Below are 22,347 nucleotides of genomic sequence, written 5' to 3' on the forward strand. Positions count from 1 at the left end.
CGGTAGGCCGAGGACAGGCGGGGCTCTGCAGGTCCCCAACCCACGTGCTCCCGGCCGCCTCCGCAGGGCGCCGCCTTCCGGCTAGGCGCAACATGGACTACATTTCCCAGGGTGAACAGCGGCGGGGCCTAGACTCTGCGGGGGCCTGGGGCGGCGTGCCACTCCACCGCCTGCTCAGGGGAGCGCGGACTGGCGCGAGGACAGGGCTAAAGACCCGGAATGAGTTTCCGCGCAGTTCCGCTGGGCCGTGCCGGGCGGTGCCGGGCCGTGCCGAGCCAGAACTGGCGAGAGTGGGGGCCTGAGTTGCGGTGCCGGGGACAGGCGCTCGGGGCAGCCCGCGCCTTGCCGAGGTCCCTGCCCCGTCCCGGCCGGGCGGGCTTGTCTGTCAGTCACTGGGGCGGAGGCAGCGGCGGTAGCTGGGCTGTAGCGGGGCGGTGAGAACAGCGCGGGCCAGGCCGAACGGAAGGGACCTGCCACAGCCCCTCAACTCCACGGACTCTTCGCCCCAGACTCGCGGAGCTGCATCTCCGCGCTTCGTCGGACGCCTCCGTAACCACGAAGGGCTCTCTCCCCCGTGACCCTCCAGCCCCATGACCTCTTTATAGCACCCGAGAGCTCACCCAGGCGGGGGTGTTGTGGGTACAGGCCATCGACCTTGTGACCCCTCAAGAGCCAGGGACTTGGTTTCCCCCTCAGGCCTCCCTCCCCAGTGACTCCCTCCACACAGATTCTGGGGACAGAGCTGTTACCTACCACTAGGATCCCTGCCTGAGAGCTCCTCGTTGACGGCTCCCTCCTCGGAGTCCCTTTCATTGGGTCTCCTAAGAGCACCCCTTTTGGCCTCTGGCAAGCCTCCCACCCCCAAACGAGGTGGGGAGGCCTCGGCAGCCATGCCCGCCCTGGGCTCCCCCTCACCCCACCACTCCCTGGGCACCCAAGCCGGGGTCTAGCAGGGGGCCAGCAGCCAAGGGGCTGGGGCAGGAGACAGATCAGGGCCCACCTCCCTGCCAGGGAGGGAGCAAAGATGGAGCGGCGGGAGGAGCAGCCGGGGGCTGCAGGGGCTGGAGCAGCACCAGCCTTGGACTTCACTGTGGAGAACGTGGAGAAGGTATGAGGGCTCTGGGGTGGGCACTCCAGTGACAGAGCAGAAGTTCTGGGGACTGTCACTAATGGCAGAGCTCAGGCCTGGGCTGGGTGCCCGCTGGTATGGTGCCCCCAGAGCACCTGGCATTTGCTGTCTATCTGGGCAGGCAGTATTGCAGTGCCCTAATGGGCTATTTTTGTCTTTCCTTACAGGCAGGTCCCCTGTGGACAGATACTCTAGGGTCTTGGGATGGTCCCTTCAGGGTGCTGTGACTTAGCCTCCCATCCAGACTGGCTATTTTCCAGCTCCATGGGAACTGCATGAGCAGTGCAGTAGGAAACTGGGAACCCAGGAGACCTGCAGCTCAGTCTCCTGGAATTATCCTGATGCCAAACCATCCTGGACCTGATTTTGTTGAGCCAAGGGCTCAGAAAATGATCGGGAACTAAAACAATCTGGGTTGTTTCGACTCTTTGAAGAAGGGTCCTTCCTTTATTGGATGGAAGCCAGACCAGTCCTGAGCAGGCAGGCCTGGGGCTGTCTCCCTTTGTTTTGTGCTGAGTCCAAGGGTCCTGGCCCAGCTGGGAGCCTTACAGGGCTCCTCCCTACTCACCTGCCCACATAGCTCCCTGCCATGGCCCTCCCAGGCTCCCCCACTGCCCAGCCCATCTTTCTGAACTGCCTCTTTAGTTCTTTTTTGTATCTGCTCCCTACAACCTGAAATGCAGGAATGCCTACAACCTGAAATGCAGGAATGCATACACCCTGGGATGAATGGGGAGATAGGGCTCCCTTACTTGAAAGCAGGGAATGATTGCAGATGCTCACTTGTTATCCTTAACCCTGTTTGCTATAACAAATAATGAGGATGCATCTCTTCTGTCTGCTTTGGCATCCCTGAGGGGCCAAACAAGGGCCAATGGCCATAACTGGCTGTCAGGGATATGAATAGAGCTAAGCCTACTTGGATGGAGCCTGATTAAGGGTCAGGGTCCTGGCCACACTCTCCCACCCCTTGGAGCAGGGCAGTGTTGGCATGGTGGCGCACTGTTCCATGTGCTATTGGGAGATAAATCTCACTGTTTTCTTACTTGATAAAGTCCCATTGGAATTGAGACCCTGGGGATTCTGCTAGTGGAGAGCACTAGGCGAGGTGTTTGCCAGGGCTGCAGCTATGGCCAAGGCTTCTCTGGATCAGTTGGTTGGACATGTGCCCTCTGAGGAGTGTTCTCACCCTCCCCTCCAGTATATCTGTGCCCCAGGGCTGCCTGGAAAAAGTCTTAGTCCTGCTCTGATTTCACACTGGCTTTGGTGCCAGCATCTGGAGTGACCTAGGGATGATCCTGGGGGAGCTGAAAGGAGCTGTTGGAGTTGATGGGAGCAGCTGTGCCTGGGAGGGTCAAGTCCCCTCAAGCTGTTCCATGCCCTTCTCAGACTTAGCTTCATCCCTGCGAAGCTGTTCCTTCCACCTGGGCTTTGCCCTCAAGTGCCTCCCCTTTGGGGAGATCAGCTTCCTCTTTTTTCGCTTTCCTGTGGAGATTCCCTCTCTGAACCCATAATGTTTTGCTATAAGGAGAAGAGGATATGGTAGAGCATGAACAAGGTTCAGGCTCTCAAGATATCAGCAGGACCCCAGGCCCAGGAAACACTGCAGAGCCCTGAGCTCTCCCTGCTCAGCCCCCCAGTCAGGGAGAGGGAGCACCCTTGCAGGACCAAGTCACGCCTCTGTTCTGGGCTCTGGCAGGATCCAGAGTGGCCAGCACCTGTTCAGTCCTGTGCTGTCCTGCAGGCGCTGCACCAGCTCTACTATGACCCCAACATTGAGAACAAGAACCTGGCTCAGAAGTGGCTGATGCAGGCCCAGGTCTCCCCACAGGCCTGGCACTTCAGCTGGCAGCTACTGCAACCTGACAAGGTACCGGAGATCCAGTACTTTGGGGCCAGTGCTCTTCACATCAAGATCTCTCGCTACTGGAGTGACATCCCCACTGACCAGTATGAAAGCCTAAAGGCACAGCTCTTCACCCAGATCACCCGCTTTGCCAGTGGCTCCAAGATTGTACTGACTCGGCTGTGCGTGGCACTGGCCTCACTGGCTCTCAGCATGATGCCTGACGCTTGGCCATGTGCTGTGGCAGATATGGTACGACTCTTCCAGGCTGAGGACTCACCAGTGGATGGCCAGGGTCGCTGCCTAGCCCTGCTAGAGCTACTGACAGTGCTGCCTGAGGAGTTCCAGACCAGCCGCCTACCCCAGTACCGCAAAGGCCTGGTGCGGACCAGCCTGGCGGTGGAATGTGGGGCTGTCTTCCCGCTGCTGGAGCAACTACTACAGCAGCCCAGCTCACCCAGCTGTGTGCGTCAGAAGGTGCTCAAGTGTTTCTCCAGCTGGGTGCAGCTGGAGGTGCCACTGCAGGACTGTGAGGCGCTCATTCAGGCTGCCTTCGCTGCTCTGCAGGACTCGGAGCTCTTCGACAGCAGTGTGGAGGCCATTGTGAATGCCATCTCACAGCCTGATGCCCAGAGGTGAGCTAGTCCCCACCCGCGCAGAAGACAGCCTGTTTGGCCAGCCACACATCCATCCATCCATCTGTTCAATGAACATTAATTGAATGTGTATTGATACCTGGTCCTATGCTGGAGATACAGCAAGGAACCAAAGAAGACATGGTCCCTGTCCTCATGGTTCAGACAGGGAGGCAGACATTAAACAACTAATTATCAGTTATTCAATTAAAATATTTGACTCTCTTTTCCTTCTCTCAACTAGTCACCAAGTCCTGGCTGTTCTCCTCCTGACCACATTGCAAATCTATTTTTTTTTCCATTTCCATTGCTACCACCTTAGTCCAAGCTGTCATCGTCTCTCTCCCCAGGTTACTGTAGAGCTTGTCCTCACTCTTATACCCTTCATTGTCCCAGCAGCCAGAGTGATCTTTTGAAAATGGGGATCTAATCTTTCTGATCAGAAGCCTTCAGTGGCGTCTCAGTGCTCTTAGGTTAAAGCTCGGAATCCTTAATGTGACTCATAAAGGTGCTGCACAGTGTGGCATCACCGGCCTCATCTCATGCTACTCTCCTTGCTCTCTACACTCTCACACAGTTTCTTTAATTCCTTGAATGTCCCATGTTCCTTTCAGCCTCTGGCTCATCACATGTACTTGACACCTTGCCTCAGCTTAAGCATAGGGAAGTCCTCAATGGATTCTTTTTTTTTTTTTTTTTTTTGAGACGGAGTCTTGCTCTGTGCCCCAGGCTGGAGTGCAGTGGCGCAATCTCGGCTCACTGCAAGCTCCGCCCCCCCGGGTTCACGCCATTCTCCTGCCTCAGCCTCCTGAGTAGCTGGGACTACAGGCGCCCACCACCTCGCCCGGCTAATTTTCTTGTATTTTTAGTAGAGACGGGGTTTCACCGTGTTAGCCAGGATGGTCTCGATCTCCTGACCTCGTCATCCGCCCGTCTCGGCCTCCCAAAGTGCTGGGATTACAGGCTTGAGCCACCGCGCCCGGCCCTCAATGGATTCTTAAGGCTAAGTTTGATCTTCTCTCTTATGTTACCTCAGAGCTCCCAGTATTTTTCCTTCTTAGCCCATAACATGATTTCTCTCACCTCTGTGAGGACAGGGACTCTGTCATTTTACTTTGTCACATTGTGCTTGGCACATGGTAGCGTCCGATGTTTTTTGAATGGAGGAAAGTAGGAGTTGCCTGAGTTAGGAGGGGTGGGGATGGAAGGGATTGGGGGAGGAGGGTGGAGTGTTCTAGGCTTTAGGAACCACAGCAGCTGCAAAGACTTGTGGGCAGCATCATGATATATTCAAGGGCCCTAAAGAAGAGAATGTAGTGAAGTGTTTGTTTTGCAAATGTTCATTGAGCATGTCCTGTTTTGGGCCTTGTGCTGAGCTCTGGGAGCACAGAGACAAATCCTTTAGCTTCAGTCTCTCCGGAGCTCACAGTCTAGTGGACACATGAATGGCAAGTACAATCAACATGATGAATCCTCTGATGGAGAATGCAGGGGCCTTCAAGAACCCAGAGGAGGCTTTCACTGAGTCTGAGGGCTATGAAAGGATTCCCAGAGGAAGTGACAACCCAGCTGTGTAAGAGTTAGCCAGATAGAAGGGATGGATAGGGAGGACATTCCAGACAGATGGAAGAGCCCAAGCAAGAGAAGAGTGAAAGCCCAGAGGGTCTGGTGATCTGTAAATCATTAGGTGTGATTAGACAGCAGGATTTAAGGGCCAGAGTTATAGGAGACCTGGGCCCAGATCATGCAGGACCTTGGCCAAGTTTAAGATTTTGATCTTCATCCTGAAGATGATATAAAGATATTAAAGGATTTTAAGCAGAGAAAATGGCCTACTGAGACTTTTGGTATGAGCTGGATTAGAAAAAGTGAGTTTGGAGGCCCTGACACTGACATTTCAGAGATGGGGCTTTGGGACCCTTGGCAGAATTGGAAGGGAAAACCATTGAAAGAGATTTCATGGACAGTGGCTAACGACTCAAGCCTTGGCGTTAGTCACATCTAAATTTGAATCCCAGAATGTTCACTTATTAGATCTGAAATCTTGGATAAACCATTCCTAAGCCTCAGTTTCCTCATCAATAAAATGGGGATGATCATATCAACCCCACAGAATTGTAAAGGTTTAAATAGGATAATGTGCATAAGTCCTGCCCCTGGTGTTCGGTAAAGAGTATTTTGACTCCTTGAGTAATGGGAGTTCTTTTGTGGTCTCTGCTGGGGTTGGGATGGTCAGCAGCATGCATTTGTATGTTTGGGTTATTCATACGTTACATGTTTTAAAATGGGAACTGTGTGTGTATGTTCTTTATACTTTATGTGATGGTAATGGTAACTGTTAATGGTTAATGGTAACTGTTTGTTTGTTTATTTATTTATTTATTTTGAGACAGAGTCTCACTCTGTTGCCCAGGCTGGTGTGCAGTGGCACAATCTCGGCTCACTGCAGCCTCCGCCTCCCAGGTTCAAGCGATTCTCTTGCCTCAGCCTCCAGAGTAGCTGGGATTACAGGCGTGCATCACCACACCTGGCTAATTTTTGCATTTTTAGTAGAAACGGGTTTTTGCCATGTTGGCCAGGCTGGTCTTGAACTCCTGACCTCAGGTAATACACCTGCCTCGGCCTCCCAAAGTACTGGGATTACAGGCATGAGCCACCATGCCTGGCCAACTGTTTATTTTTTAAAAGAGAAACATAGTTACTATTAAATGGATTAAGGCCGTTTACTTTTAGAATTGGTCATAAGAAGTAGAACCGGAATCATGCGATAGAAAGTGGGCCTAATTGTTCAGTGGCTAAATTTGAAAAGGAGTTGGTTTCATATATATGTGTGTGTGTGTGTGTGTATGTATGTGTATATATATGTATATGCACACACACACACGCACACATACACACATAGATAATGTGCTTAACGACTGCCTTTTAAAACTTTAAACATTGGGGTTGATTTTAAAAAATAAAAGATTGTTTCGGTATGAGGATTAAATAAGAGAACGTGAAGCTTTTAGCATGGTTCCTCTGTACTCCGTAAACAGCAGTTGCCAGTATTTGGTTTCATTATTGTGTTGGCAGTTATTATGATACCTATCCCCCGGCTTCCCAGGCTTTCCAGCTTAAGGTGGATACCTAGTCCCAGATCAAGGCCTCTCTTGGCAGCCTGAAGCTCAAGTGCTGGGTGGGCTCCGACAGTTGGTGACTAAGGGAAACAGATCAGGGCAAGTGTGTGGGTGATGTGAGGTGTCCTTGGATACACCCAAGTTTACCCGCCCAGCCAGTCTCAAGGGCTTTGGCAGGTAATTGATGCCCCTTCTCCTCTGAACGAATGAGCGAGCAAGGAGCCAGTGAGGTAACCCACAGCCTCCTTGGCGCCCATTGGCTGCAGCCCCTTGGTTGCTTAGCAACTCTCCCCATTTTCTCAGCTCTGCTCCTGAAGTGAAGCTCTAATTGCAGGTCTAGGCTGAGCTCCGTGTGAGCAGCAGCGGAGGAGTCCCAGCAGCCCTGCCTCGGCTACTTGAACTGACCGATTGGAGCCAGGCCTCTTGAACCCAGCCTCAGCTGTGGTCGTAAAGACATCCTCCCTGTCTCCTTCCCCCAAACCTAGAAACCTCTGGGACCTCAGACTTGTTCTTCTGTCCACTCACAGGTCGCAGACACAGGTGCTCAGGTGGTAGGAAATCTATGCAGGAACTTCTTCCCATGGATGAGCTGCATCCAACCCAGAATCCGAGCCTGGTCCTTGCTCTACCCAGTCTAGTTTCCCAGCTTTGGCTTGTGAAAGTCACCTTCAGTGGCTTTGACTCCTGGGTCATCCAGGCACGCCTTCCCCAGGTGTCCTGACATTGGCCCTCCCCTTAGCTAAGCTTGCACTCAAGTCACCCTTTTCTTGCTCCTCCACAACTGCTGCTGCTTCCTGGCTCTCTCCTTTGAAATGTATTTTTTTTCCAGAAATATGTTTTTAATGCTGGAAAAGCTTTTCCTTGGGAGTTAGGGAGGGAGGGAAAGTGAATTAGGCAGGCTGTTGGGGGCTCCCATCAGTTAGGACTGGAGATATGGGCTGAGATGCACATAGATCCTTTGGGGAAATCCTGGTTGGGCCCTGAAAGAAAAGCAGACCTGTAGCAGTTTAAGGGGAAGTTTCAACCTGGATTCTGCTTCTGAGTTGTATGACCTTGAGTGATATGATACTCTGAGCCCTTTGAGGCTGTATTATCCTTGATTTGTTCTATTGTGAGGCTCAGATGAGACACATTAAGAACCTTCACTGAGTATCTGCCATCTGCATAAACTTTGGCAGGTGGAGGAAGGAGCCTTAGAATACAGTGGAGATGCTATGGGGGTAGAGCGCTACCTCCTGCACCCATCTCAGTTGCTGAGGAGCTTGTGGGCCATAGCCTTGGCCCTGCCCCTTGTCTTTGTGCCAGAGTCTGGCCTGAAAATGCCCATTGTCTGGTGGTGCAGCCCGTGTCAGGGTCAGGAGACTGAAGCTATCCCAGCCGTCTCCAGGCAGCACCCCCTGGGGCTGTCTCTGGGCTGGGGATATCCTGGCATGGATGACTTTTCCTACCAGAATGGGGATGTGGAGAAGGAGGCCGATGTCCCTGGGCTGGTTGCCTCTTTTTGTCATTCTCATCCTCCCACCAAGGATATGAGGCTACTGCCTAGCAACCTGCTTGGGGCAAGTCCAGATAGAACTCCTTCTGGGATCCTCAGTCCCCCACTCCCTAAAATAGATTGCTATGGTGACATTATGATTGACAACAGAGGGGTCCCAAGCACCTGATCCCTACTGTTAGAGCGTGGCTTCCTCTGCTTAGTCTCATCTCCACAGACCAAGGTGCTGAAGAGGGATCCAGTGGGCTGAGCCAGGCTTCTCTCAGTCCCCTTTGTATACTGGGCTATCTATCCTTCTCCTTTAGAGATCGTTGTGTTTCAGGGCTCTGATCTGGACCCTCTTATTTTTTTTTCTCATTCAACACATTCTCCCTGGGCAATTTTCATCTACTCCCGTAGCTTCAATTACCAGCTGTTAGCTGATGACTCTCAAATCTATGGCTTTTGCTCTAACCTCTATGCTGGGTTTCAGGGTTTTATATCCAACTCTTTCTAGATGCTTCTACCTGCATAACCTATCAGGTGTCTGTGAATCAACTTATCTAAGACTGAGCTTATCACCTTCCACCTCCCATTAAAGATGTTGCTATTCCCCATTCCTCACCCCACAGGTCTCAGTAAATAGCTCCACCATCTATTTAGTTGTTTAGCCAGTGACCTGAGAGTTGCCTTTATTCTTCGCCTTCCTCATATCCAGTCAGTCGTCAAATCCTGTCTGTTTGGCCTCTTAGCTCTGAGTTCATTATCTATTTCTCTCCCTCCGTGCTGCCACCAGACTCCTCAAGAGTTGGGATTTGGTGATAGAGAGTAGAGTGGATGGCAGGGGTTGATGCTCTCATGAGCTGTTGCTGCCTTCCAAAATCTTTTTTTTTTTTTTTTTTTAATCAGGGCTTCTGATCCTGTGTTTACTCTTCTGTCTCCCACTCTTGTTCAATCACCCCTGCCAGACTGTATCAGTTTCCTAGGGCTACCATAACAAAGTACCACAAACTAGGTGGCTTTAAAACCAAACAAATTCATTGTCTCACAATTGTGGAGGCTAGAAGTCTGAAATCAAGGTGTTGGCAAGGCTGAGCTCCTTCTGAAACCTGTAGGAGACTCCGTCCTTGCCTCTTGCTAGCTCTGTGGTTTGCTGGCAGTCTTCAGTGTTCTCTGGCTTCCAGCTGCATCACTCCACTGTCTACTTTAGTCCTCATGTGGCATTCTCCCTGTATGTCTCTGTCTTCACATGGATGTCTTCTTATAAGAACACCAGTCATATTGGAGTTCAGGTCCACCCTACTCCAGTATAACCTCATCTGCAATTATCTTATTTCCAAATAAGGCCACATTTTGAGGTACTGGGGATTAGGATTTATCAAAAAACGTATCTTTTTTGTGGGGACATAATTTGACCCATGCGAGTCTGCCCTCTGGTGCCCCAAACTTCATGTTATCACCACATGCAAAATATATTCACTTCATCTCAACCTCCCCAGAAGTTGTAACCTAGCTGGACGTGGTGGCTCACACCTGTAATCCCAGCTACTCCAGAGGCTGAGCAGGAGACCGAGTCTCTTGAGCTCAGGAGTTCGAGACCAGCCTGGGTAACATAGCAAAACCCCATCTCAAAAAACAAAATCTTCACCCATTCTGGAATCAGCTCGCAGTCCACCTGGAGAACACAATTCAACCCGTAATACCAACCTTCTCATACTTCCCTCTCAGAGTTCTGGGGGCTCTGACCTAAGGTTCTTCCCAACATAGGGAACATCAAATCTGCCATGTAGACCCTGACCCTTGTTTTGCTTAGGATTTAATAAGGGGAGGGGAGCTTTAAAGGAAGACAAGGAGATTATGCCTTTCTCTTAAAGCCAGTGTGGGGGTGAGCAGAGAGCTCTGATGGATTTTCTTACCTCATGCCTATAGGTACGTGAACACGCTCCTGAAGCTCATCCCGCTGGTGCTGGGTCTGCAGGAACAACTGCGGCAGGCAGTGCAGAACGGGGACATGGAGACCTCCCATGGCATCTGTCGCATCGCTGTGGCCCTGGGCGAGAACCACTCCCGGTAAGGGGTGGAGCAGCTGGGGGTGGGATAGTAGGGCCCTCTAAGAGGTGGGGTTATGGAAGTCCCTGGAGAGGTAGAATGACCTGACTGTGTCTCCTCCTCCCCAGGGCCTTGCTGGACCAAGTAGAGCACTGGCAGAGTTTCCTGGCACTTGTCAACATGATTATGTTCTGCACAGGCATCCCTGGCCACTATCCTGTCAATGAGACCACCAGCTCCCTAACCCTCACCTTCTGGTACACGCTGCAGGTGTGTCTGTGTGACCTCCAGTAGGACTGGGCTGTGGTGGAAGAAGGTGGATCATGGGCTTCTATGGCTGCTGGTGAGGTGGCTAATTGTCTTCCCTGGCTCTCTCAGGATGATATTCTATCCTTTGAGGCAGAGAAGCAGGCTGTATACCAGCAGGTGTACCGGCCAGTCTACTTCCAGCTGGTGGATGTGCTTCTGCACAAGGCCCAGTTCCCTTCTGATGAGGAATATGGATTCTGGTCCTCAGACGAGAAGGAGCAGTTCCGAATTTACAGGTGATGGTAGCAGGCCAGCTCCTCTAAAATGGAGTCCAGAAATAATGAAGGCAATGAGGGAAGGGGCCCAAGGCCAGGCTTTCTGAATTTTGGGGCTCCTTTCTCTGTTTTCTAGGCATTGTTGCAGAGTTGTGGGGGTACTGGGGTAGGCTCCTGGGCTTGGGGGCAGGATCCAGGGTCAGGATCCAGGCAGTATAAAAGGCCTTCATCTGCTTCTCAGGGTGGACATCTCAGACACGCTCATGTATGTCTATGAGATGTTGGGGGCCGAGCTGCTCAGCAACCTCTATGACAAGCTGGGTCGTTTGCTCACCAGCTCAGAGGAGCCCTACTCCTGGCAGGTACCTCCCAAGCCTGATTCCCTCAGCCCTCCCAGACCTGTCACACCCTCCTCCTCATCCAAGCCAGTGGCACCCTCTTTCCCCAGCACACAGAGGCCCTCCTCTACGGCTTCCAATCCATCGCAGAGACCATTGACGTCAACTATTCTGATGTGGTGCCTGGGCTCATTGGCCTCATCCCACGGATCAGCATCAGCAACGTGCAGCTGGCAGACACTGTCATGTTCACCATTGGTGAGACCTGGCACACACCCATGACCATATTCCCAGAGCCACAGCACCCCACCCCGGCCACAGCCAGCATGCTGGATTCTATCCAGAATGGGAGAGCCATGTGCCTACACACAATCAGTGTTGTAACAAACTGACTGTCCTGGCAGGTCTAGGGGGTCCATCTGATGGCACACTGAGCTGAATTCAGTGAGGCTAGTTTACTGTCAGTGAAACAGCAGTACTGGGCTTCTGTTGAGTAACCTCTCCCTGCTTCTCAGCTGTAAGGCTCATGTTTGAGCATGCACATGCATATGTCCTCTGAATGGAGCAGTGCTCTGTGCTAGGGCTGCAACTTGACCCTGCCAGGAACTCTGCTTGCTTCAGAGACATGGTACAAAGCCAGTCTGGCCTGCCTCAAAGATCCTTCTGTCTCCCTCCTTCCTCCAGGAGCTCTGTCTGAATGGCTGGCTGACCACCCCGTCATGATCAACAGTGTTCTGCCCCTGGTACTGCATGCCCTAGGCAATCCTGAGCTCTCTGTCTCTTCTGTGTCTACCCTCAAGAAGATCTGCCGAGAGTGCAAGTATGACCTGCCTCCCTATGCTGCCAACATTGTGGCCGTGTCCCAGGTATGCAGGGGCCCTGGATGGTACTGAGCTTCAGAGCACACTCTGCACTGTGCTGATACTACATTCCTTCTTTCTCCCCCACAGGATGTGCTGATGAAACAGATCCACAAGGTGCGGCTCAGAAGTTTCTAGGGGTCTCCTTGGGGGTCTTGTGGGAATCTCTTATCCCTGAAATCCTGTTTTTTGGCCTTCCCCTTCCTCTTACTCCTTATTCTCTGTGTTTTTCTTCTCCCAAGAGGCCCGTTTTCCTTCTTACCCCACAACTAGATGTGGCCAGGACTGACCATCCATGTTCTGCCCCACAGACAAGCCAGTGCATGTGGCTGATGCAGGCGCTGGGCTTCCTGCTGTCAGCTCTTCAAGTAGAGGAGATTCTTAAGAACCTGCACTCGCTTATCTCACCCTATATCCAGCAACTGGAGAAGCTGGCAGAGGAGATAGTGAGTGAGCTCTGGGGGCCGGGAGCAGTACTGGTACGCTGTGGCTGATGAGGGGTGAAGGTGGAGCTGGCCCTTAGAGCTGAGGCTCAGTGATCTGGGGACCAAACTGGGGCTAGGAGATCTGGAGCTTGGTTTGCTTCTCCCTGCAGCCCAATCCCTCCAACAAGCTGGCCATTGTTCACATCTTGGGGCTTCTCTCCAACCTCTTCACCACATTGGACATCAGTCATCATGAGGATGATCACGAAGGCCCTGAGCTTCGGAAGCTGCCAGTGCCACAGGGACCCAACCCCGTGGGTGACATTGTCTTTGCCATCCCCCCACCCCCACCTGTGGGAATGTCATTGTCACTCTTCAATTCTGTGGGTAATGTTGTCATTGTTCACCCTGCCCCGTGGGGGTGATATATTTGGTCCTCTGACTCCATGAATGACCTATAATTGCCTCACTCTGTAGGTAGCAATGTCATTATCTCACTCAACTCTGTGTGTGATGTTGTCCTTGTCCCCAGCCCAATTAGGGTGATGTCATTGAGATTCCTCAGCCTCATGAGGGACATTGACGTTATATCCTTCAACCCTTAAGTGATGTTATTATGGGCCCCTGTTCAACCTCCAGCTCTGTAGGGCCTTCTACTTCAACATTTACTGTCCCCTGTGAGCACTAAGGATGCTCATTACATCCTCCACATGTAGTAGTTCTGGCCTTCAAGTAGCTCCCAGTGCAGAGGAAATTCAGGTTGCTCAGATTGTCACAAAGTAGTGTGATAAGTCTTGTGATAAGCTTGGGCACAGGTTTTGGGGTGACCACTTAGAAGCTGCTTGATCTGGGGCAAGCCTCAGCTTCCCATTAAAAACTGAGAACATTGAAATGTCTGGCTTACTCAATTCATAGAACTGTGCTGGATAGCAGATGTGGTCTTAAGTGAAGGTAGTTTGCATATTGTAAAGTTCTTTACAAAGACTGCTTTGGTTGCTATTCCCAGAACTCTCTCCAGGATTTCTCCAGGAGAAAAGGAAGCCATGGGCATCGTGGCCTCTTTGCTTAACTCCCCAACCCAGTTTCAGTTAGCCTCTTGGCTTTAGACCACACCTGGGCCACTGTCATCCCACAGAGCTGCTGCTTTACATGGTAGTCATCATCCTGCCTTTCCTCACCTCCCAGGACCTCAGTCTGCTCTCTACTCCTCCGTAAGCTGGGAGAGCAGCTTAAGCCTGCATCTGTGCATTCCTTGGGGCTCCCTACCTCAAGCCTATTTGGAGGAGATAACATCTGCACTTCTTCAGAGGCTAGTCCATAGCCTTGGTTTTACAGAGCAGAGATAGGGGGTGATTTTTTTTTTAAGTCTACAAAGTTTTTGTAACCTTATGAAGCACTTGTGATATCTCTGCTTTGCAGTTTGAGGCTTCCTTTGAGATGATCCCTAGAATTCAGGATATCCTCCTTTTTCATTCATGAGAGAGTTCAGCAAACCACTTCTTCCCCTAGGGGACCCATGCACTGGGTCTTCAGTGTGCATTCTGGGGTAATAGGTTTGAACTGCTCCCCTCCTCCCTGCTACCAAGTCCTTCTCAATGGGTCACAGTGATCAATAGCAGAAGCACTTCACTTCTTCCTGTGTCTTCAGGTGGTGGTGGTGCTGCAGCAGGTCTTCCAGCTTATCCAGAAGGTGCTGAGCAAATGGTTGAATGATGCCCAGGTTGTGGAGGTGAGCCCTGACCCTTGTCCTCTGCTCCCACAGTGACTGCTCAGAGGTGTAGCAGGGTAAGATGTTACTGCCACACTTCAGCTTACAATGGTTTGGAGAAACAAGGGAGGTGAATCCTGCCCCATAGAGATAAGGAATCTTTTGGGAAGACATTTAGAACTCCCCAATATGAGAAGTGCTTAACGCAAGAACTGTAAGATTAGGGTCGAGTGACACTCAGGCATCTGTTTTAGCACCAGAGACCTGCCTTTGGTCCCTTTTCAATTCAGGTTTTTGTTGCTGTTGCTGCTCCCTGAGAGGAAATGGTAGAGATGTAAGTAGCAGGAGTTAAGTTCTACAGTTACATCCTTTGCCCCTCAGTGAAGGGCCTTTGCCCCTGCCTTTCAGGGTAAGGGTCAGACTTGCTTACGTTCTTTTGTTTGCAGGGCCAGGCAAGGCTTATAGGTAAGGGCCCGATTTTAGGCCCCCTCTGTGCAGGGCTTCAGCGCTGTTCCAGCCAGTCATGACCTGCTGACCAGGGCCCCTTTGTTTTCTTCCCAAGGCGGTGTGCGCTATCTTTGAGAAGTCTGTTAAGACGCTGCTGGATGACTTTGCCCCCATGGTGCCACAGCTGTGTGAGATGCTGGGTCGGATGTACAGCACCATCCCCCAGGCCTCTGCTCTTGACCTCACTCGACAGGTGGGCCTTCTGGTTGGGGCAGAGCTCCTGACCCTGGGTGGGGGTGGGTCAGATGGCTGCTGTGGCTGGGGTCCCCACTTGCATTCCAGGGATATTGCTCTATCCTGGTGAGACTGGGTCTCAGCTGACCAGCATTCCCTGCTTTCTTGTAGCTGGTCCACATCTTTGCTCATGAGCCTGCCCACTTTCCCCCAATTGAGGCCCTCTTCCTGCTCGTCACCTCCGTCACACTCACTCTCTTCCAGCAAGGTAGGTCCTGACCAGGGTCTCTGCTGCTGCTGCCACTGCCACTGCCTCTGCTTCCCCAAATGGGGAGCCAAAGCTGCCCACTCTGTTCTTCTCTGTCCCCTGAGTCACACGTGGGACTTGATGGGAAACCTGTGAGATCAAGCACAGCACCTTACAAATAGTTGAAACCTTAGGTTGAAGTGGATAAGAGGGTGAATGATGTCTTCTGCTGGCCTGCTGGGCTCAGGGCCAGTCTGGATATGGAAGAAGGAGGTGGGGGTGGGAGGTGGGCAGAGGCTCTGAGGGACTTGGGGCACTAGGCTGGCTCCTTTACTTTGGGATATAACGAAAAGTGGAAAGAGCACGGGCTTTTGAAGTCAACTAGACCTAGATTCTAAGTTCATCACCACCAACTAGTTGTGTGTCCTTGGGCAAGTCACTTACCTTTGCTGGGCCTTCATTTCCATATCTGTGAAACGGAGATACCATATACTTGAAATGATTGTTTACAGGTGTTAAAGTCACATCTTCTGGGCCCCTGGCTTGGGGGCTTTTGCACAGTGAAGTACTCAGAGACTGCTTGTTCCTTTCCCCGCATCAAGGCTTAGTCCTTTCTAGGCCTGAAGTCGAGTACCTTTGGCTGTGGTCCTAGCCCTCCATTCACTGTGGCCCTTTGCCTGAGAGAGTTGGGAGCAGGGGCTTCATTCAGGCTTCTCGTGTTGTCTAATCCAGGCTTCCAATTTGGAGAAACAAAAACAAAAAAAAAAACAACACTGCTCAGCTAGCCTCATGAGCCTTGCCTGGATTCGTGGTCACGGGTTTGAGGCTCCCCAGGGGTCTCGGTTGGTGCCCAGAGTACTTGCAGCTCATATCCTCAGTGCTTGGTCTCATGATCCTGGCCTCTGTTTCTGTGGGCCATGGAGTAGGTCCAAACTGGGGAGAAAACTGAACCAGAAACCTGGTGTGGTCATCCTCAACTCCACCTCTCCCACTCCCTGTACCCAATCTGGGACAAGCCCCATCGATCCTGGCTCCTGATTCTCTCTCGGTCGGTCCACTTCTACCTACCTCTGTGGCCACTGCCTCAGTTTAGGGTCTCACCTGGATTATCAGCAACCTTCTAGTGGGTTTTCTTGACATCTCCCCTTCTCTCCAATCTGTTCTGCACACTGCAGCTATAATCTTCATGAAAACACAAATCTGAGCATTTGTCTTCCCAGGCTTAAAACCCTTTCATTGTTCCCATTGCCCTCAGCTTATTGTTCCATTCCCACCCACATGACAAGGCTCTGTCATGCCTCTCCTGTCCTCTCCTGCCGATGTCCTCATGACTCCAACATTCCAGCCACACTGCCTCTTCCTTACCATGTCCCATTTGATCCCTGTGCCTTGCTCCTCTGACTGGAATGTCCTATGCCCTTTACTGGGTGAACTCTCACTCCTTCATGCTTTACAAAGGAGGAAGACTGCATCACTTCTCAAAGTAATTTTTCTGAGGCAGAATTGGGTGCTTCTAACTGTACTGAAACTGCATCCCGTACACACTGCTGAAACAGCACCGATCACACACAATAATCAGCTTTCATGTCTGTCTCTCTTACTAGACTAAGCCCCTCAAGGGTAGGGTTGAGTTTCTTCTTTCTGCATCCCCAGTGCCCAGAATGAGGCCAGAATACAGCAGGCCACAGACGCTGTTAAGTAAAGGAGAGGGAGGGCTCCCTGCCCTTGGAACCTTCTCACTGTCTGGCCCACCTCTAACAGGGTGGCTGCTGAATATCAAACCTGCAGGGTGCACATTGGGCCTCACTTTCTAGGACTTAAATAACTCAGAGTTCAGATACCAAAGGAACAGGCTTTATTTACTGGTGACTCTTCATAGCCTAGAGAAGGAAGCAGGGCAGAGATTATCTGCTTTACAGATGGGGAAACTGAGCATTTGTGGCTTGCGCAAGATCACACAGCTACTTAGTGGTGTCTTAGGCAGATGGTTTTGCACCACATCCTCCTCAGAGTGGAGAAGCCTGGGTAGGAGCTCCAGGTGCATGCCATATTCTTGCCTCAGGAATCATCAGAACTGGAGGCAGAAGTGTCCAACATCATATTTGTTGGGCTTGTTGGTTGTCTCGCTGGACAGGATGGCTCCCATACCTGTTATGCCATCCCAATCTTAGCCATTCCTTCCTCGGGCTCTGCCTTCCCACTGGATCATGGGATGACACGTTGACTGCTTTCCCTATTTCTTGGCATGTCCAGATGATGGGAACTAGTCCTCAGCCCTGAGCTTGGCTCTCTGCTGAGTCTGTGTCCATGTGGAGGAGCTTTGCTGGGGTGGGGCTCTTGTTTTTGGCCTTATGATGCTGTTTCCTCCTCTGGTTCCCTGCCAGTGACTTGCCAGGCCACCTCCAGAGCATGCTGGGCACTGCCATACCTAAGCAAGAGTCCTCTGGTTTAAGTGGACCAAATAGATTATTTTCCTTTGCCAGATCAAGAGCCCTAAGGCCATTGAAGTGAGGTGGCACTTACTCAGGCTCTGATGCCCTGGCCTTTCTAGGGCCCTCAGATAAACCACAAAAAAGAGATACCAAGGACTGACCCCCCCCACCCCCACCTGCCATCCCGGCTCTCCTCTTCAATAACTGGCTGCTGGGAGGTATGTGCTAGGAGCGGTGTAGGGCTACCCCAACCTGCCAGAGGCCACAGTAAGTGTGGTGGCCATTTCTTCGGCTATGTGGAGTCCAGAATTGCTCAAGTACCAAGGGAACACGAGGGGATGGCCCGAGGAGGAGTGGGGAGTAGGCGGAAGGCCCCTTGGAGGGAGCTGGGGCAGGCCCGTCCTTCACTTTGCCGTCTCTTTCTGTTGGGCTTCTCCCAGTTCATGGTTTTTGTATGTTTTGTTTCTTTATCTTGCTTCCTGCTGCTCATGTGCCCCCACGCTGTCTCCCTGCAGGCTCTCAGTCCCACATAACTATATGAGGTTGAGTTGCTGTTTGTATAATTTTTTCTTAAGTTCCATCTTTATTATATTTTAGGGCCCAGGGATCATCCTGATATTGTTGATTCATTTATGCAACTCCTGGCACAGGTGTGTTTTAGTTTTATTCATTCACGTTCTGTTCTCTCTCTTTCTCTTTCTCTTATGTTGAAATTCAATTTAAGCCTATTTTTAGCTTTCTGTTGACAAATTTTTTTTTCTGTTCAGTTGAATAGAGTTTCTTCATCTGTTTCCGTGGAAGTTGACAACCCAACATCCTCCTTTAGTGCCCCTATGCCTCAACTAGCTCAGTCTTCTACAAAGACCAGGGAGAGGCTGATCCCGAAGGGAGGGAGCTGGGCTGGCTTCGGGTGGGGAATGGGAAAGGGAGGGGGTGGTGACTGCGCCCATCAGCTTCTTGTTGCCCAAGAAGTTCACAGGTAGGGCTGGAGTTGAAGGGCCTGGGGTTCACTGTCCCCGTGCTCCTGCCGGGAACTGCCTGCCTCAGTGCCCCCAGCCTGCTCCTGAGAGGTAGGCTGGGAGCAGCTCCAAAGCGAGGGGCTGAAGAGGAATGTGCACAGTGGAGCCCAGAATTGGGCTGTTGGAGAGGTTGAGCTGCTGCTGAGAGGTGGAGTGCAGGCTCCACGTTAGGATGTGTTTGCGTTTTGTATGTGTTTCAGTGTGTGAGACCTTATTTTGTATGTTTTGAGTTTGGTTTGGGAAGGGAACAGAAATCACCTGTAAGTAGTATGTGTATTGTGTTGGGTGCTGGGGTGAATGTGTGCCTTGATGTATGCTGTATGTTGATGTGTTGTGTGTTTTGTGGTGTTTGTTGATGTGTTAGGCCTTGATGGATTTAGAGCGTGGACATGTGTTGGAGGTGTGTGTGTGTTGGGTTGTGGGAGTGTGTATTATGGAGGATAGGAGTGTATGTTGAGTTATTGGTATGTCTGTATCAGAGTATGGTTTGGAGATGCATGTTGGGCTGTGGGGGCATGGAGTTAGTGATGGGGGCTTCTGTGTGTTAGGGGTTCCTAGCATGCAGACCCCCTAACCTGTGAGTTGGGGTAAATGGAGTGTTTCTTTGCTTAATCATTCCACAGATACTTATTGAGTGTGTGATACATGCTCTACTTTGCTAGGTACTGAGGATATAATGGTGAGCAAAAGCAGGCACAGTTCTTGCTCTCCTGGAACTTACAAGTCTAGTTTCTGGGGGAGGGGGAGGTTGGGAGGAGGGAAGAACAGGGAGTGTTCTGGGCCTGGATGGATATGTGTGTGGGTGTTTTCAAGGGTGTATCTTTGATGGGGAGGGTGTCTGAATGTGTGTTTGTGGATGGGTATGTTGGGAGAGTGCACAGGGGGACTGTGGCAAGGCTGAGGGTGTAGGTGTGTGGACATGGTTTGGGGATGTGCAGGTGTGATGTGTGACTGTGTAATGAGGGTGTGTTCCAGATGGGGAGAGCGTGTGTATGTTAGGGGTGTGACAGAGGTATGTAAGGAGGGCATTTCAAGTGATGGTGCATGTGGGGGTGTTTGCACATGAGTAAACATGGGGTAGAGGGGATGTGAGGGGCTGGAGGGTAGAGGTCTACGTGGTATGCACTGGGGGCATTGCTGGGGAGCAGCAGTGTTTGAGGATGGCTGGAGCTGTGCAGAGCATCTCCTGTGACTTGAGGATGTGCCAGTCATGTCCTGGTACCACTCGGGGCAGGCCATCTGTCCCCTTCACTTCATCTCTTCCCCCTCACCCACAGCAGCACTGACTCCTTGGTGGGTGTATGGCCGAAGAGGGCCTGGACACAGGGTACCCTGGGTGAAAGATGGGGCCGAGGCTCCAAGGCTCCTGCTGTACTTTTCCTCTTCTTGAGCAGGAGCTAGAGGGTGCCTCAGGAATACAGGAGGGACATGGGAGGAGGGCTGTTGGACTGAGGGCTCCCTGTCTGGCTGCCATCTCTTCTTCCTGCTGCCCTATTCACAAACCTGGGGTGCTTAACTCCCTCTGTGAATCAACATGAAGTCACTGCTGGCAACCTAGAGCCTGCGAGACATCTGGCCCTGATGGAGGGAAGAGGGAAAGGTGTCTGGAACCCAAACTTTCTGCATTATCCCCACCCCCAACCTCTCTCACATACACCCGTGCATTCATGTACACATACACGTACATAGCATCCCTTGAGCTGTCCTCACCTGACCTACTGAACTCTGAGGTGGTCCGGGTCCCCCAGAGATGGCTGGGTAGCTGGTTTTGGCAGCCTTTACCTGTGAGGTGTGAAGTTGGGGGCTAGGGTGGCAGGTGAGTGGGGGGATGGTCCTTGGAGCTGGCTGGGGCTGGGCTTACCAGCTCCACCTCCTGCAGGCTCTGAAGCGGAAGCCAGATTTGTTCCTGTGTGAACGATTGGATGTCAAAGCTGTGTTCCAGTGTGGTAAGTGGGGCGAGACGGACGGATGGGCCTGGAGCTCCCCTAGGAGGATCCTTAAACTGATCTGCCTCTGCCTGTCCCACAGCTGTGCTGGCCCTCAAGTTCCCTGAGGCACCTACTGTCAAGGCCTCCTGTGGCTTCTTTGTGAGTCCCATGCTGAACCCTGACCCACTGCCACCCCAATGCCCTGCCTGCCCAGGACTCCAGACAGTAGGGCTGGGGTGTACAGGTCTTGTCCTCAGGGAAAACTGGGAAGGAGCTGGGCTGATGGGCCTCTCCATCCTCTGCAGACAGAGCTGCTGCCTCGGTGTGGGGAAGTAGAGTCTGTGGGAAAGGTGGTACAGGAAGACGGTCGTATGCTGCTCATAGCAGTGCTGGAGGTGAGATGGAGCGAAGGGGGGTTTGATGGGAGTGAGGGCCCCACACTGCTGAGGCAGCTGGCCTTCTGGGAGGCTTGAGCCTTTGGTTCCCTAAGCTCTCAGATTGTTTCTTTTTCAATTAAATGGCTGAAAGTTGTTAGGATTGCTGTGGGGATCAACTGGCTCTCAAAAAGCAGCGCTCACCGTGATGTGGTTTGGCTTAGGAACTGTCCAGAGGGCCTGGGGCAGTTAGGCATTCTTGCTGCAGAAGGGGCAACACCCTGGTGTGCTGAGAACCCCTCTCCCTCAGGCCATTGGGGGCCAGGCCTCCCGCAGCCTCATGGACTGCTTTGCCGACATCCTGTTCGCCCTGAACAAGCACTGCTTCAGCCTCCTGAGCATGTGGATCAAGGAGGCCCTGCAGCCACCTGGTTTTCCCTCTGCCCGCCTCAGCCCTGAACAGAAGGATACCTTCAGCCAGCAGATCCTTCGGTGAGCAGAGCTGGGGTGGGCCTGGGCTCAGGCAGAGAGGGGGCAGTGGTGGTGGCTGGTGCTAACCTGCTCTCCCTTTTCTCCTTCAGCGAGCGAGTGAACAAGAGGCGGGTGAAGGAGATGGTGAAGGAGTTCACACTGCTGTGCCGGGGTCTCCATGGCACAGATTACACAGCTGACTACTGAGGGGTGCCCCCATCCCACCCACCCCTTCTCTTCACCCTTCCCTATCCCCAAAGAGTAAACCTGGACCCTCACTGCTGTCTCTGCCTCTTTTCTGCTGCCACCACCACCTAACTGAAAGCCTGGGTCCAGAAGGCCTGGGGGAAGGATGGGAGGATGCTTGGACCAGGCCTGAGAGGGAATAGTAGGAACACCTTCTAGCTCCCAGGTTGGAAGAGATATTGCTGTAGCCAAGACACCTAGGCTGGAGCCCTTCAGAATACTGCCATTGCCCTTGGGGTGGGGTGGTTGCACTAGTGTCATCAACCCCGCCATCCCCATTAAATTAGTCCCAACGTGCATGTATGCATACATTTATTTAATCAACAGCGCTGATTACTAGGCCCCTAGCTCTGTCCTGCATTGTTCTGCCCTGAACAAAGGTTGATCTAGTCCATAGCTACCATGCCAACCTGGGAGAATGGTAAGGAAGTGAGGGAAGGCTTCATGGAGAAAGCTTTTGACAGGAATAGCAGGCTTCCTAGGTACAGGACTTGAGGCTTTGGGCTGCAAGTGGGGTAGGGCTGGGTCCATTTGGTAGTGAAGAAATGGAGTGGGGTTTTGACTTCCAGGAGGGGTGTCTGGTGTGGAGTTAAATACAGCATCGAACTTGCATATGGTTGAGGAGGGCTATAGAAAGGGACTGCGTGTGTGTGGGGAGGGGGGGTGGGTGGGTGACAGGGAGGTGAGGGAGAGAAGATCTCAGCCGCAGAGGAGAAAAGAGGAAAGTAGGACCTAGTGTCCATATGTTCACTGCTCCCCGCTTACACAGGACCTCCAGCACAGGATGGTCAGGGATCAGTCAGCACCAGGGACAGCTCCTGACCTGCTCTTGCTTTTTTCCC

The 22,347-nt window shown here is 52.1% G+C and overlaps 1 protein-coding gene across 2 annotated transcripts; it reads left to right on the plus strand.

The window, feature by feature from the left end:
* The first annotated feature begins 137 nt into the window (after positions 1–137).
* Positions 138–21,804, plus strand: IPO13 (importin 13). 2 transcript variants are annotated; one of them, XM_012001818.1, is made up of 20 exons: positions 138–1,108; positions 2,874–3,610; positions 10,133–10,273; positions 10,381–10,522; positions 10,631–10,797; positions 11,018–11,138; positions 11,225–11,372; positions 11,799–11,980; positions 12,065–12,091; positions 12,286–12,420; positions 12,570–12,713; positions 14,048–14,128; positions 14,670–14,807; positions 14,960–15,056; positions 18,065–18,117; positions 20,366–20,432; positions 20,515–20,573; positions 20,720–20,809; positions 21,099–21,280; positions 21,370–21,804. In XM_012001818.1, exons 1-20 carry the CDS (start codon positions 1,025–1,027, stop codon positions 21,464–21,466), a joined length of 2,892 nt encoding a protein of 963 aa, XP_011857208.1. In that variant the 5' UTR covers positions 138–1,024; the 3' UTR covers positions 21,467–21,804. The 2 variants fall into 2 exon arrangements, with proteins under 2 accessions (XP_011857208.1, XP_011857207.1); XM_012001817.1 differs by lacking the exon at positions 138–1,108 and having other exon boundaries at positions 2,376–3,610.
* Positions 21,805–22,347: the final 543 nt, after the last annotated feature.

This window comes from Mandrillus leucophaeus, unplaced genomic scaffold, assembly GCF_000951045.1.
Source record: "Mandrillus leucophaeus isolate KB7577 unplaced genomic scaffold, Mleu.le_1.0 Scaffold67, whole genome shotgun sequence".
In the NCBI taxonomy this organism is placed as follows: domain Eukaryota; kingdom Metazoa; phylum Chordata; class Mammalia; order Primates; family Cercopithecidae; genus Mandrillus; species Mandrillus leucophaeus.

Excerpts from the sequence above, each read along its gene's own strand:
- IPO13 (XM_012001817.1), top strand. The coding sequence starts at position 2,679 with ATGAACAAGGTTCAGGCTCTCAAGATATCAGCAGGACCCCAGGCCCAG. Across the intron at positions 20,810-21,098 it reads TGCTCATAGCAGTGCTGGAG|GCCATTGGGGGCCAGGCCTC; the intron begins GTGAGATGGAGC and ends CCTCTCCCTCAG. Across the intron at positions 21,281-21,369 it reads TTCAGCCAGCAGATCCTTCG|CGAGCGAGTGAACAAGAGGC; the intron begins GTGAGCAGAGCT and ends TTTCTCCTTCAG.